We start from the raw sequence: 13,755 nt of genomic DNA, 5'->3' as shown, positions 1-13,755 counted from the left end.
TCCCATTTGTTGGTTCTTGATCTTAATTATTGCACTTCAGGAGTCTTATTAAGGAAGTCCAGGCCTAATCTGACATGATGGAGATTTGGGCCTACTTTTCTTCTATTAGGTGGAGTGTCTCTGGTTTAATTCCTAGGTCTTTGATGCACTTTGAGTTGAATTTTATGCATGATGAGAGATACAGGTTTAATTTCATTTTGTTGCATATGGATTTCCAGTTTTCCCAGCATCTTTTGTTGAAGAGGCTATCTTTTCTCCAATGTATGTTTTTGGCGCCTTTGTCTAAAATAAGATAACTGTAGGTATGTGGGTTTGTCTCTGTGTCCTCTATTCTGTACCATTGGTCTACAAGTCTATTTTGGTGGCAATATTATGCTGGTTTTGTTACTATTGCTCTGTAATACAGTTTAAGGTCTGGTACAGTGATACCACCTGCTTCACTCTTCTTGCTAAGGATTGCTTTAGCTATTCTGGGTCTCTTATTTTTCCAGATGAACTTCATGATTGCTTTTTCTATTTCTATGAAGAAGATCATTGGGATCTTAATAGGAATTGCATTAAATCTGCATAGCACTTTTGGTAGTATGGCCATTTTAATAATATTAATTCTGCCTATCCAGGAACATAGGAGATCTTTTCGTTTTCTGAGATCTCCTTCAACTTCTTTCTTTGGTGTTCTGTAGTTTTCGCTATACAGGTCTTTCACCTCTATTGTTAGATTGATTCCCAAATACTTTTCTTTGAGGTTATCTTAAAGGGAATAGTTTTCCTGATTTCTCTTTCAGCTAATATATCATTGGTGTATAGAAATGCAATTGATTTATTGGAGTTGATTTCATACCCTGATACTTTGCTAAATTTGTTTATGAGTTCTAGAAGCTTTCCAATAGAGTTTTCGAAATATATAATCATGTCATAGGCAAATAGGGATAGTTTGAACTCTTCTTTTCCTATTCATATCTCTTTAATTTCTTTTCTTTTTTTTTTTTTTTTTTTTTTGTCTAATTGCTCTGGCTAGAGTTTCAAGGACTATGTTGAATAGGAGTAGTGAAAGAGGGCATTCCTATCTTGTTCCAGCTTTTAGAGGGAATGCTTTCAAATTTTTTCCATTGAGAATGATGTTTGCCTTGGGTTTAGCACATGTGGCATTTACCATATGGAGATATGTTCCTATTATCGCTTGTTTTTCTAATATTTTGAACATGAATGAATGCTGAATTTTGTCAAATGCTTTTCTGCATCTATTGAGATAAACAAGTGATTCTTGTCTTTAAATATATTGATGTGGTGAATTATGCTTATTGATTTCTGTAAGTTGAACCAACCTTGCATCCCTAGAATGAACCCCAATTGATCATGGTACACTATCTTTTTGATGTGTTTTTGTATGCATTTTGTCAGTATTTTATAGAGAATTTTTGCATCAATGTTCAAGGCATTAATTTCCAGGATATACAAAGAACTCAAAAAACTCAACACCAGAAAAATAAATAACCCAATCAATAAATGGGCAAAGGAACTGAACAAACACTTCACAGAAGAAATACAAATGGACAAAAAATAATGAAAAAATTTTCAACATCTCTAGCAATTAGAGAATTGCAAATTAAAAGTACACTGAGCTTCTACCTCACTACCATCTAAATCACAATTATCAAGACTATAAGTAATAAGAAATGTTGGCCAAGATGTGAGGAGAAAGGTACTCTCAGACAATATTGATGGAGCTTCAAATTGGTGCAACCACTATGGAAAGCAGTATGGAGATTCCTTAGAAAATTTGGAATGGAACCACCATTTGACCCAGCTATCCTACTCCTTGGTCTATACCCAAAGGACTTAAAATCAGCATACTACAGTGACCCAGACACATCAATGTTTATAGAAGTTCAACTCACAATAGCCAAGCTATGGAAACAACCTAGGTGTCCTTCAAGAGATGAATGAATAAATAAAATGTGGTATATATACACAATGGAATATTACCCAGCCATAAAGAAGAATGAAATTATGGCATTTGCTAGTAAATGGATGGAAGTGGAGAATCTGATGCTAAGTGAAATAAGCCAGTCCCAAAACACCAAAGGCTAAATATTCTCTCTGATATGTGATGCTAACCCAAAACAAGCAGGGTTGGAAAGGGGAATAACAGAAATCCATTGGATTAAACAAAGGGAAAAAAGGGAAGGGAGAGGTCAGGGAAATAGGAAAGACAGTATAATTAATAGGACATAACTTTCCTAGCCTTGTATTTGCATACGCGACCAGGGTAACCCATATCATGTACAAACACAAGAGTAGTATCCTAAATAGAGCAAGTCATACTCTATGTATATATAAAATTATATATACAAAATACATTCTACTGTCATGTGTAACTAAAAAGAAGAGATTTTTACAGAGAATAGTTTATTAAGTACCATATACTACGTGAAAACTGGGAAAGAAGGTAAATGGTTCAGAAAAAAATAATACTCTCACAGGCCTTTCCTGTAGATGGCAAAGGAACATAGTAGAAGCAGAAGGAAGGAAGTCTGAAAGAATAGTTAATTTTCACTTCTCTAACTTTTCATATGAGGTAATACATGCTGACTGCAGAGCCTTTAAGAAATCTAAATAAGCAAATGTTTAAAAAGAAATAACCATGTTGATATTTGGGACTATATCATTTTTATCTTTCATTTTATCTCCGTGTTATGTAGTCTTATATAATAAATATACAGGCTATAGAAAATTTAAAAAAACTGTTCTGATGTGAGTCTTTGCTGTGGACGCCGGAAGCAAACTATTAAAATTGCAATTTCAGAGATGGATGCACCTTGCAAATGTGGAGCATTCCTACGACTATCCGCCAGGTGTCACTGCTGCCCCGTGTGTAAATGTCTCTATCCTCTGTACAAAGAATCGGAAGTAACACCATGAAAATGTTCCACAGCTTGGGGTCAAAGTCACCTTCAATTGAAAAGTTTACTTGAGTTTTTTAATGGAATTGTCCTGTAAGCCATGATAACAGTAAGCCCAGGAAAGCCTCTTTTATAGGACACCAGAAAGTCTGGGCAAAGCCTAACCAATTCCGGGATCTCTTTAATGGCTCACACCCTATTAGGTTGCAATGGTTCTGCAGCCAATGCCTGGGATGTCTCTCTATTAGAAGCCTAAAATTTACAGTATAATTATAAGGCTCCAACTTAATTTCAATTGTGCCTTGGCTTCCTTCTAAAAGCTAAATCTATTGGGAAGAAAATTTTTTTAAAAATCTTCAAAGTGACTCAAGAGGAAAGAAAGTACTTCACAGAACCAGCTACAACTAGCGAAAGAGTATGATGACCTTTCAACCCCATAGCAACATTGTAGGGGACAATATGGCCCCCTATTAATATAAATAGTCCACTATCCCTTATCTGCAATATAATTCAAATTTTTTTCTTTTTTAGTTTTAGAAAAGTAACATGGTATATACATTATAAATAATGTGAACTCCTTAGTTCAGGCTAGAACATTCCTCAAAATCAAAACATTACTATTTCTACAATAAAATCAACGAATAATAATACTGCAGTTCCCTCTTCTGGACCTTTTCTGGCCAAATGAATTTTCCCCAGTTTATTAAAAAAAAATTAAGACTTTCAGTTTTCAGAAGTATTCTGGATTAAGGAATTGGGATAAAGTATCGTGACTTTATGTCACTGACTGCTATGTGTAGGAATTAACCTAGAAATGGACCTGGTACCAACTGTGGGATTTTTGACAGGCATCAGAGAGGGTCTGTACAGCACAATGAACAGTGTTCTCTTAGGACAGTGAGTGGCTGTCATATCATAGTCATGATTTGGCAAAGAAGGGCAGAGGGTGTGGTTCAGTGGTAGACTGCTTTTTACACATGCTGGAAGGCCTGGGTTCAATCCCCAGCACCATGAAAAGAAAAAAAAAATTTTAATTAGACTAAACAATTAAACAAGATGAACTAGAAAAATGTCCAAATATGTAGATTTGCACTCTAGAAGAACAAAAAGTGAGAACCCATAATTCCATATTTCTGCATCCTGAATTGAAGTTTTTAAAAATTAGAAATATCCCTTTCAGAACTCCTTTCATCCTCCACAGATGACAGAACCAGAGACCCAGAACTCTAGTTAATCAGTTAAGCAAAGCCTTGCTTCTGTATTTTCCATCGACCCCAAGGCCTTCTGGAATGGCTTTCTATTTGAATTCCACCTTCCACAACAGGGAAATGAGTAAGGATCAGGTGACGACTCCCTAGGAGTTCCTTCAGTGAGTTACCAGGTCAGCAGGGAAAACACAGGTTCCAGATAACAGAAAGCTTTTCCACATTCAAACACAGATTCTGTCCCTACCTGTTCCTTTCTTTCAAAGTATCACTTATCTTGGCAAAGGGCCAAAAATGAGGTCAATGTATTTACCTAGACCAGGTACACCAGCTGACAGTCTATTGTTAATTAACTCTGTCTTTCATCCTGGGCCCTTGATTTTAATTCTCAGTGCTCCAATGTGTCTTCACCATGGACCTCCACCCTTTACTCTCTTCCTTCCTCCTGCCCCACCAATAAAAACTTACTTAATCCAACGTCACCCTCATCTTGATCATGTGGAGCTCGGTGACAACACAGACCACGGAGGAGGAGGCCCAGGTGGCTGAGCAGGATGAAAGGTGGAGGCAGCCAGGGCTTCTCATGATACGTCATGATGTAACGATAGCGATTGTATTTCCATAGCTTGTTTGAAATGGATTTCATATCTACGTACACATTGCTGTAAGTTGTAGAAAGAGAGGAACAAGGTTTTAATGTGGGATCCCAAAACAACAGCAGTTAGATTCTTTCTTTAGAGTACAATTTTTCTGATCCTCCTTTTCCACCTCTTTTTTATAGGTCACTTTGGATTTTCCCTTAAATTACATCAGTTATAATAGGAAGACAGTAAATATTGACATTATAAAACTCAAGATGGAAATAATGGTGAATGGTAGTTATTCAAAACAACATATGATCTTTGATTACTTAAGTGTATGATTTGGGGGGAGAGTATGATAGAATATCCACCTTAGCATTTTGCTTGAACTAACAAAATTTAACAGCATAGTTAAATTTGAGTAGAGTGGCTCAATTTAGCAAATAAAAGCACAGGCAAACTAAACTTGAGCAATGATAAGGAGAAGGAATTGTAACTATCCTGGGAAAAGCCAGCTTCAGATAATGGGAGAAGTTTCATAGGATGCATCCAGTGAACAACCCACACATAGGTGGCTGGGTTGGCACAGTGGATCTCAAAGTGCAGCCACTGAACCAGCAGCATCTCATCACCTGAGAACATGCCAGAGTTGCAAATCCTTAGGCCCCATTCCAGAACTACTGAATTAGAAACTCATTTGAGTGGTGAGAACCACTCTATTACAAATTGTCGGTCCAAACATGACTACTGCTTGTCCACCAGCAGATGGCGACATTCATAGTGTATTTCAGATACTTTAATAATTGCTATAATTGCCTTAAAGGGCCCCTGAACAAGTGGTCTGATCTGGGGGTCAGTCAGCTTGTTTGGTCCTCCTTGTGTTCATCTCTAAAATTATAATATGGGTCCATGTGAGGATTTCTCAGCCTCTCTTTTGACACCCAACATAGTGGGGAGGGCAGGAGCTGGGGGGCGGGGTATCAGGAATTAAACTCAGGGGCCCTCAGCCTCAGAGCCACATCCCCAGCCCTATTTTATAATTTTATCTAGAGACAGGGTTTCACTGAGTTGCTTATCACTCAGTGATGGGGCTGGCTTTGAACTCACAATCCTCCTGTCTCAGCCACCCGAGCTGCTGGGATTTCTGGTGTGTGCCATGGTGCCCGGCTGACACCCAACATGTTTGAGAAACAAAAATCTTACATCCTATTTTAATATTATATGAGATATCAAAAATAGCCATAGTATACTTAAATATCAATAAATGTAGTGCGGTCATAAAACAGCCAGGCTAAGAGAGATGACAGTTAACATATAGTCTTGTAACAAGTGGGAAGATATGTCCTCTATATCCCAGGTGCAAAACCAACATGCACTTTGGGGGAGATATGATTTATTTTGCCTACGTCCAGTCTCTACCTTCTCTAATTTTTTTTTTTTTAACTTAGCTTCCATGCACTGATTTTCTTTTTCTTATCTTTCTTCAGTGAGATAATCAATGAATAAAATACCCAGCAGAGTGCCTGGCATATAAGAGGCATTCAGAAAATACCAGCCTTTTGCCAATACTGCACTAGTTTGCTTTCATTCATAAAGCATCTACTAAATAAGCAGATGCTCGTTTCTGTGTTTGGGATAAATTTATGAGCAAAAAAATATAGAAAAATATTTCTTCTTGTGGAGTAGAGGCGCTGAATAACAGAATAACATGATAAATAAATAAAACATAAACCAGATTATGTCTATACTGTTTGTGAGCATTAAAACAAAGAGGGGCACAAGACATGCCAAGGATATGGAAGAGTAAAGAGGGCTTAACTTTGAACTGTAATGCCTAAGTGAGGCCTAATAGGACATGAGGGAATGAGCCACATGGCTGTGATGGGGGAGCACTCCATAGGGAACATAGTGTAAATGCATCTGTGTTGTTGAAAAACTGAGAGCAGCCAGTATGTTTGGAGAACGCTATATGATTTGGTATGAGGTCCTTCCCTGTAGCCCCTTTCCCTTTATTTCTCTGTTTCCTGGCCACCATGAACAGAGCAGCTTTCCTCCTCCACACTCTTCCGCCATGATGTTCTACCTCACCATGGGCCCAGAGCTATGCAGTCAGCCCACCATGGACTGAATCGCTAGAACCAAAATCCAAAATAAACTTTCCCTTCTTTAAGCTGTTCTTGTCAGGTATTTTGGTCCCAGTGGCAAACAAGCTGACTAAAACAGAAATAAGTTAAAGGGAAAAGTGGGATGAAGGATGATTTAAGAAGATCGGAAGCCAAATCACATGGGCCATATAGGTCATTGTAAGGATTTTGATTTTTGCTCAAAGGAAAATTGGAAGCCACTCAAGGGTCTGGAGCAGAGGAGTGACCTCATCTGACATATGTTTTTAAGGAGTTTTAATTGAGCTACTGTGTTGAGAACAGAATAGAGGGGCCAAAGACTGAAGCAGAAAATTAAATGAGGAGGCTCTATGGTAAGAGCAGGGTAGTGAGGGGTGGTCAAACAGGCAAGGGCTGACTCAATCTCAGTTTCTAACAGTTTAGAGACGGAGATAACAACAGTCATTGAGAATGACTCCAGCAGGTTTCTAAACAGCTGAAAAGATATTGTTTCAAAAGAAACTCATGTTCTTCCTCACAGATTTGCAATCCACTAGTAACAGAGTAAGTATACACTGAGAAAGAGAGGAATCAAGAGTCTGGACAGTTTAAATTTAAAAGAAACTACTACATTTCTGACTAGTGATGGAAGAGGACAGTTAAATCTACCTGACTGGGGTATAATAAGAGCCAGGCTAGAGATATAAAGTGGAATGAGTCAAGATACACGGGAACTGAACAAGATCACAATAAATAAATACATACATAAAGGAAAAGCAAGGTCTGGCTCAGAGACACAAAGATGAACCATAAAAAGGAGATGTAGATAAAGTAAAAAATGAGAGAGAAGAAAAGAGAGAACGAGATATTCTGAGACCCATGGGTAAAAGGTGCATTAAGAACTCTAAGGACCCATAAACTATTGCTCTTTCATTAACCTGACTCTCTTTATGACAACTCAAGATCTCTTCCCATGATGCTCTCAGTACACTTTCTCTCTATTCATAATGATTCTTTGCCTCACATGCTCTCCTTCCTTCCTACCAGGATTTTCGTGCCTATGCTTTAAAGCCACAGTAAATAAAACATGAAACACAAAAACAGAGGTAATATTCTCAACATACATGTAAATCTCCTCTACATGCTTGTCCCCAGCTTATATTTAAATAAAACAAGCAAATATAATTAAAATCACCTACTTGAAGAAGGCAATCAACAGGTTCACCATGATGATGTATTGCACGAAGAGGTAGACAGCTTGCAGGAACGGAGTAAGAAAAGCACCCGGAGGGCAAGTCGGCTGGCTTGAACAAACTACACACAGAGAATGTAAATGAGCGAGAGAGATGATCAACCACAGTCCCAAAACCCTCCCCAGACACTGAGCACTTGAACTTTGCAAAATTCCAAACTTTATGCACTTCTTAGATTCAGATAAGTACTCTCCAGATTATTTGTTTTTAACTGAGTATCTATGAAGGTTCAATTTCTGCATGTTGGCCAAATCCCCTATGTACCATCTATCTCTGAAGCGTAGACTTCTCCATACATCATCCAGTATGGCTCAAACACAACATCTCGAGCGAGGCTCCAAGACGGAGGCTCCTTTGGCGAAAGGATGGCTTTGCGCGCCACTCCAAAGCTCAGCAAGACGATGGCCATCATGATGACAATGTAAAACATGTTTGCTGCCTGCAAAATAGCACAGCTCAACTGGAATTTTACCACAGATTTGAAATTTTAAAAAAAATAAATACTAGCAGCCATCATAATTACATTATCAATAATATTGTCTAGTCATTAACTAAAATGCCCTACTCTATAAACAGCTGGATTTTCTTTGGCAAATTATTTCCTTTTCTCTGCACAGTACGTGTTTCAAGTCAAACTGATCTATGGAACCACACAAATATGCTGAGTAGAGAATACATGCTTCTTTTTTTAAACAGTAATATATATAAAATGTGAGCAGCTTTTAGTTAATATCCAACTTTTTGTTTTGTTTTGTGATACTAGAGATTTAACCTAAGGGGACTTTACCACTGAGTACATTCCCAGCCCTTTTTATTTTTTATTTTGAAACAGGGTCTTGCTAAGTTGCCCAGGCTGGACTCAAACTTGTAATACTCCTGCCTCAGACTCAGTAGCTGGGATTACATGTGCACCACTGCACCTGGATGCTTTCCCACACCCCTTATTTCACTGGTATTAGGCTGGGGCCATGAGACCCATTCTAGCTCACAGGCTGTGGAATGACAGAAACTTGGGTCACCTCCTGTTCGGAGGTGTAAAAAGCCATTAGATTCTCTATCCCTGTCATTCTCTGCTATGAGAAACCTTAGAAGCTACAAATGGGATATGACTATGCCACAAAATGGAGGGGTTCTGTACCCCCTGAGTGACTGCATAGAGACCCATGACCTTGTACTAAGACATTGAGATACACTAGTTACATCATACAGTCCATTAATAAATACCAATGTCACCAAGACTAGAGAAAACAATGAAAAGTAAGAAAAATCTGTCTCTGGACTCCTGCAGGTTCTCCCTTCTCTGTCACCTTCCTGTGTTTCAGCACTACTCCTACTCTCCAGAACTTGCCCCTTCCTAGTCAGCAAGTGGTCTAGAAGGAAAAATCAATAATAATGGTCTTGGGTATGTGCCAAACGTCAGATGAATAAACTGACACAACTATACGGCAAGCTCAGATGACAGACGGAGCCAGGTGGCCGACTTTGGGATCCTGGCTCCCCTACACATGTCCTTGAGTTTACTTAACCTCCATTCCTTGTATGTAAAATGTGGCTAATAATTATACTTGTCCCATAAAGTTGTTATGACGACTAGAAAGTTCATATACACAAGGTACTTAGTACAGTGTGTGGCCCATAGTAAGGACTATATTTGAGTGTGGTAAGGGTGCGTGATAAAAGACTAATTAACACTTCAGCAGAAAATATTCTTGGTGGTAGCCTCACACAAATCTAACACAAGAAATTATTGTGCTCCAAGACTAATTTGACTCAATTCCATATTAACCAAAGGAGTATCTGGATAAATGATCCAATGTGTAATCATTCATATTAAATATGAACTTGTGGTTATATAGAAAACAGTGATGAAATGATCTGTCTGTGCTTCTAGAACTAATCCCCAAAGTTAAACTATTCTTTATGAACCATGAAATTAGGCAGAACCATAACAAAGAACACTTGCATATAGAAACCAGACTGTACTCACCATTTTTGCAATCATGGTCACATATGGACCTGCATGTTGATTCACAGCAAAGAAGTCCATGAGCCGTGAGAACCAGAATATGATGTCTATGCAGTAGATTAGTCTTCCTGCTGTGTGAAAAGGAGGGCTACCCAACCGAAGGCCAAAACCAACTGAAAACAGGCCAATGGCCACAGTTTCCATTAAGTTCCAGTACTCACTAATCCATACCTTCACCTTTTGAGTAATCTTCCCAGGTTCCGAAATACAGATCTGAAGAAGAAAGAAAGGGAAATTTTTTAAAATGAGGCAGAGGGGTGGGGGTGCAGCTCAATAGTAGAGTGCTTGCCTAGCATGCAGAAGGTCCTGGTTCAATCTTTTTTTGCACTGCCAAACCTAACATCACACAGGGATTTGAGACGAAAGTTATTCCAGGTAAAAAAAAATTATTAAACATGGGTCTGGGATTGTGTCTCAGTGCTATAGCGCTTGCCTAGCACCATCGGGATCTGGGTTCGATCCTCAGCACCACATTAAAAAAAAAAAAAAAAAGGCATTATGTTGTATCCATCTACACCTAAAAAATAAATATTAAAAAAATGATTAAACAATTCTATAAATATATTTTAATGCTTGTTAATTAAAATTAATTAAAAATTAAATTAATAATGTTAGCATTAATACTAGTTAATTGAAACTCCCCTAGAAATTTTTTAAAAAAGGAAAATAGTACTTTTCTAACTTTCATTGATCCAAAACAAAGATGAGAAGCATCAAGACAATTTAAAACTCAGTATTGGGCTGGGGATGTGGCTCAAGCGGTAACACGCTCTCCTGGCATGCGCGGGGCGCTGAGTTCCATCCTCAGCACCACATAAAAATAAAAATGTTGTGTCCACCAAAAACTGAAAAATAAATATTAAAAAATCTCTCTTTCTCTCTCTCTCATTCTCTCTCTCTCTTTTTAAAAAAAATAAAAATAAAACTCAGTATTGCAATGGATCCACATCACTATGATTCCACTCCATGAGATCAATAGAATGCAGAGAATACTGGATTAAAACCAAAAAATCTAGTCCTACCACAGCAATTTAGCGAATTGTTAACAAACTAGTGGGAATATGATGTTGGAGCTTACTATCATAAGAAATCACCCTTGAAATACTTTACAAACTGAAATGTAAAAGCAAACATGTTCTCCCTGAATCCTAAAAAATTCAAATGTTTCTATAATGAATTGTTTGCTATAATCTTTGAACACCACATAAGTAACTAGTAGGCAATATAGGTATAATTACTAAAAATACATAGTATTATTATATATTATAGTATTATTATTATTATAGTTATTAATATTATTATAATTAATAACATATTATTATATGTGATTATTATTATACTTAGTATTTAATGTTGCTCAAATGGTAATAGGACAAAATAAATGTATGTAAGTGCATAGACAAAGAAATACATATACAATGACATCTAAAACAGTCTATTTGTGATTGTAGCTATAACTGCAAACGAATGTTAATTTTTAAGTGACTCAGTGCAAACTAGAAATGAAAGCTTGTTTGCTTTGTTTCTTAGACTACTTGCAATGAGTCCAAAGGGATTTTTAGCTTCAATTTTCAAAGTTGTTTAGCAGGAACTTTCAAATGCTGTAAATGAATTCCTTATGTATTCTGCAACTTCAGCCTTTACGTACCGCTCTGTCATGTAAAATTGATAACACATAGATAATGCTAGGCCATAAAAAATCAATCCCACAAAAAATATGCACTTCATGGAAATCAAATAGTTGGAGGGTTAATAACAATTAGATGCATCACCTGTCTATTCTAGGACTTAGATAAGTGCTTCAGAGATAACTGCTTCCAAAGTCCAGTAACCAGCAGAAAGTATTTGATAAGGATGAAGGGTTAAAATCGGGGAATTTTCCCCCAAGGATCTTCTTGGAGCATGTAAATCAGTATCAGAATATTCTCTCTCCCACCCTCAGCTGTCCCTTTACATCACCAGACCTGAGAACAACTCTACCAGAGGTAAGCAGAGGACGAGAAATTATACCCCATTTGATTCAAATGTATGATATGTCAAGATCATTGTATTGTCATGAGCAACTAATAAAAAAAAAAAATAGAAGGAAAACTCACCTCCCTGACTTTCTCAATAGCATTGGTGAAGATGTAAATGATAACAAGCCACTCTTGCATGCTGGGTTGGGGCTGCATCTCCACCAACACAGTGTAAGTGAACAGCATGAGGAATGCCAGATATGCCATCTGTGAGGGGACACACATTCCCTGGATGTGAGTGCCAGCAGTCATGGAGGATGCCAATCAGACACACAGAGAGTCCAGAAGAAACACAGCCATGAATTTCAACATGATAACACAAAAACACATCGGGGGCCACCTTCAAATTATTGGTGACCTAATATCAAGGGAATCACAAGAATCTATGGTTTTCTAGTCTAAAATTTGGTGGCAGAAATGAAAATCACTGTTCTCAGATGCATGGAAGGGGATACTGTCTCATCCTGTTTACTTCACACTGGAATTTCCAGTACCCTGCACATTCCAATGTGGATACTAGCAGACTAACGGCAAGCCAGAGAAGAATCTCATGGCTCCCTTCAATTTAAACATCGACAGTATGTCTGCCAAATATGTCCGATGAGCAACATCAGTGGAGTGTGTCTTCAAATACAATGAGTTGTGACATTTACTACACTGGGAATATTAATTTATGTTGATTAAAATATTGTGGCTGATAGAAAAGTTTGCCCAACTGTAATCCCTTGTAACTATAGACTGTTTGTGGCTTATCAGCACTCAGAACTATGTCTAACACATGGTAGACATTCAATCCATGTTACATATTATACCTAGATTTCTAATCTCTTCAATGAATTAAAACATAATAAACACATGCATAAATATACATAGTGAGTAACAGCTTTGTAATCTTATTTAGTATTCTTATCTTCTTAAGATTTATACCCAGAAGCTGGGCACACACATTGGAACTGAGACAAATCTTAATAAATTATCCACCAGAAAGGCTTTACCAATTTACATTGTCACCAACGAGTTATGAATCATGCAGTTGTTTAAACAGCTTTGGAGAGAAGACACAGCACTTGCTGACCCATACTTATTTCTAAAAATCCTAAGTCCACAGAGAGAAAAATGTCTGTTTTGTTCTCACAAGAAACATTAGTTTAACCTTGATCCTTATTTTTCATGCCTTTTTGAATTCTAAGTTGGTAAGTCTGGTTCTAAGTCTGGTTCTAAGTCTAGTTCTGTACAGGTAACAAAGAAAATGGCTTAAACCATTTCTGACTACACTAGAATGATATTATTTACAGAAGGTGGCATTTGTGGGTAGCCACTATAGATCTAACTGCCTGTAAGTTAAGGAACTATAGAACAGAATCATATAAAAAAAAGTTAAGGTAAAGTTAACTAATTCTATACTTGTCTTTTATCTCAATGTCTACTCTTATGACTTCCTAGGGACATAATTTAAATAAATTTATTCTACCAAAGCAGTTATATTTTTTTTTTGCATTTTCATCATTGATTTCATAGTAACCAGAAAAATTAATCCCTTAATTTTTATTCCAGGGTGTATTTTTATTCATACATTATTTATATTTCATCCATTTGTCTGTAGTTCCTTTGTATTAATACTTGCCTATCCCCTGCTTTATATTTGAATAATTTATATAATTTAATAT

At 37.2% G+C, this 13,755-nt stretch overlaps 1 protein-coding gene across 5 annotated transcripts in view; it reads right to left on the bottom strand.

Moving 5' to 3' along the window:
- Trpm6 (transient receptor potential cation channel subfamily M member 6) overlaps positions 1 to 13,755 on the bottom strand; it is a 172,443-nt gene that overhangs the window by 47,359 nt on the left and 111,329 nt on the right. For all 5 annotated transcript variants that reach the window (XR_009228196.1, XM_058584000.1, XM_046459452.2 and 2 more), the window contains 5 exons: positions 12,167 to 12,295; positions 10,032 to 10,283; positions 8,309 to 8,483; positions 7,991 to 8,105; positions 4,577 to 4,770 (listed from right to left, as the gene is read on the bottom strand). Coding sequence is in view for 4 of the 5 variants with exons in the window: in XM_058584000.1 (XP_058439983.1) it covers positions 4,577 to 4,770; positions 7,991 to 8,105; positions 8,309 to 8,483; positions 10,032 to 10,283; positions 12,167 to 12,295 (865 nt within the window). In the remaining variant the exon portion in view is untranslated. The remainder of the gene's footprint in view (positions 1 to 4,576; positions 4,771 to 7,990; positions 8,106 to 8,308; positions 8,484 to 10,031; positions 10,284 to 12,166; positions 12,296 to 13,755) is intronic.

The sequence above is a fragment of the Marmota monax genome, unplaced genomic scaffold, assembly GCF_021218885.2.
Source record: "Marmota monax isolate L192 unplaced genomic scaffold, Marmota_monax_Labrador192_F-V1.1 WCK01_AAM20220418_F8-fsc00059, whole genome shotgun sequence".
NCBI lineage: Eukaryota > Metazoa > Chordata > Mammalia > Rodentia > Sciuridae > Marmota > Marmota monax.
The sequence above is the reverse complement of the archived record's forward strand: the minus strand, read 5'-3'. Positions and strand labels throughout refer to the sequence as shown.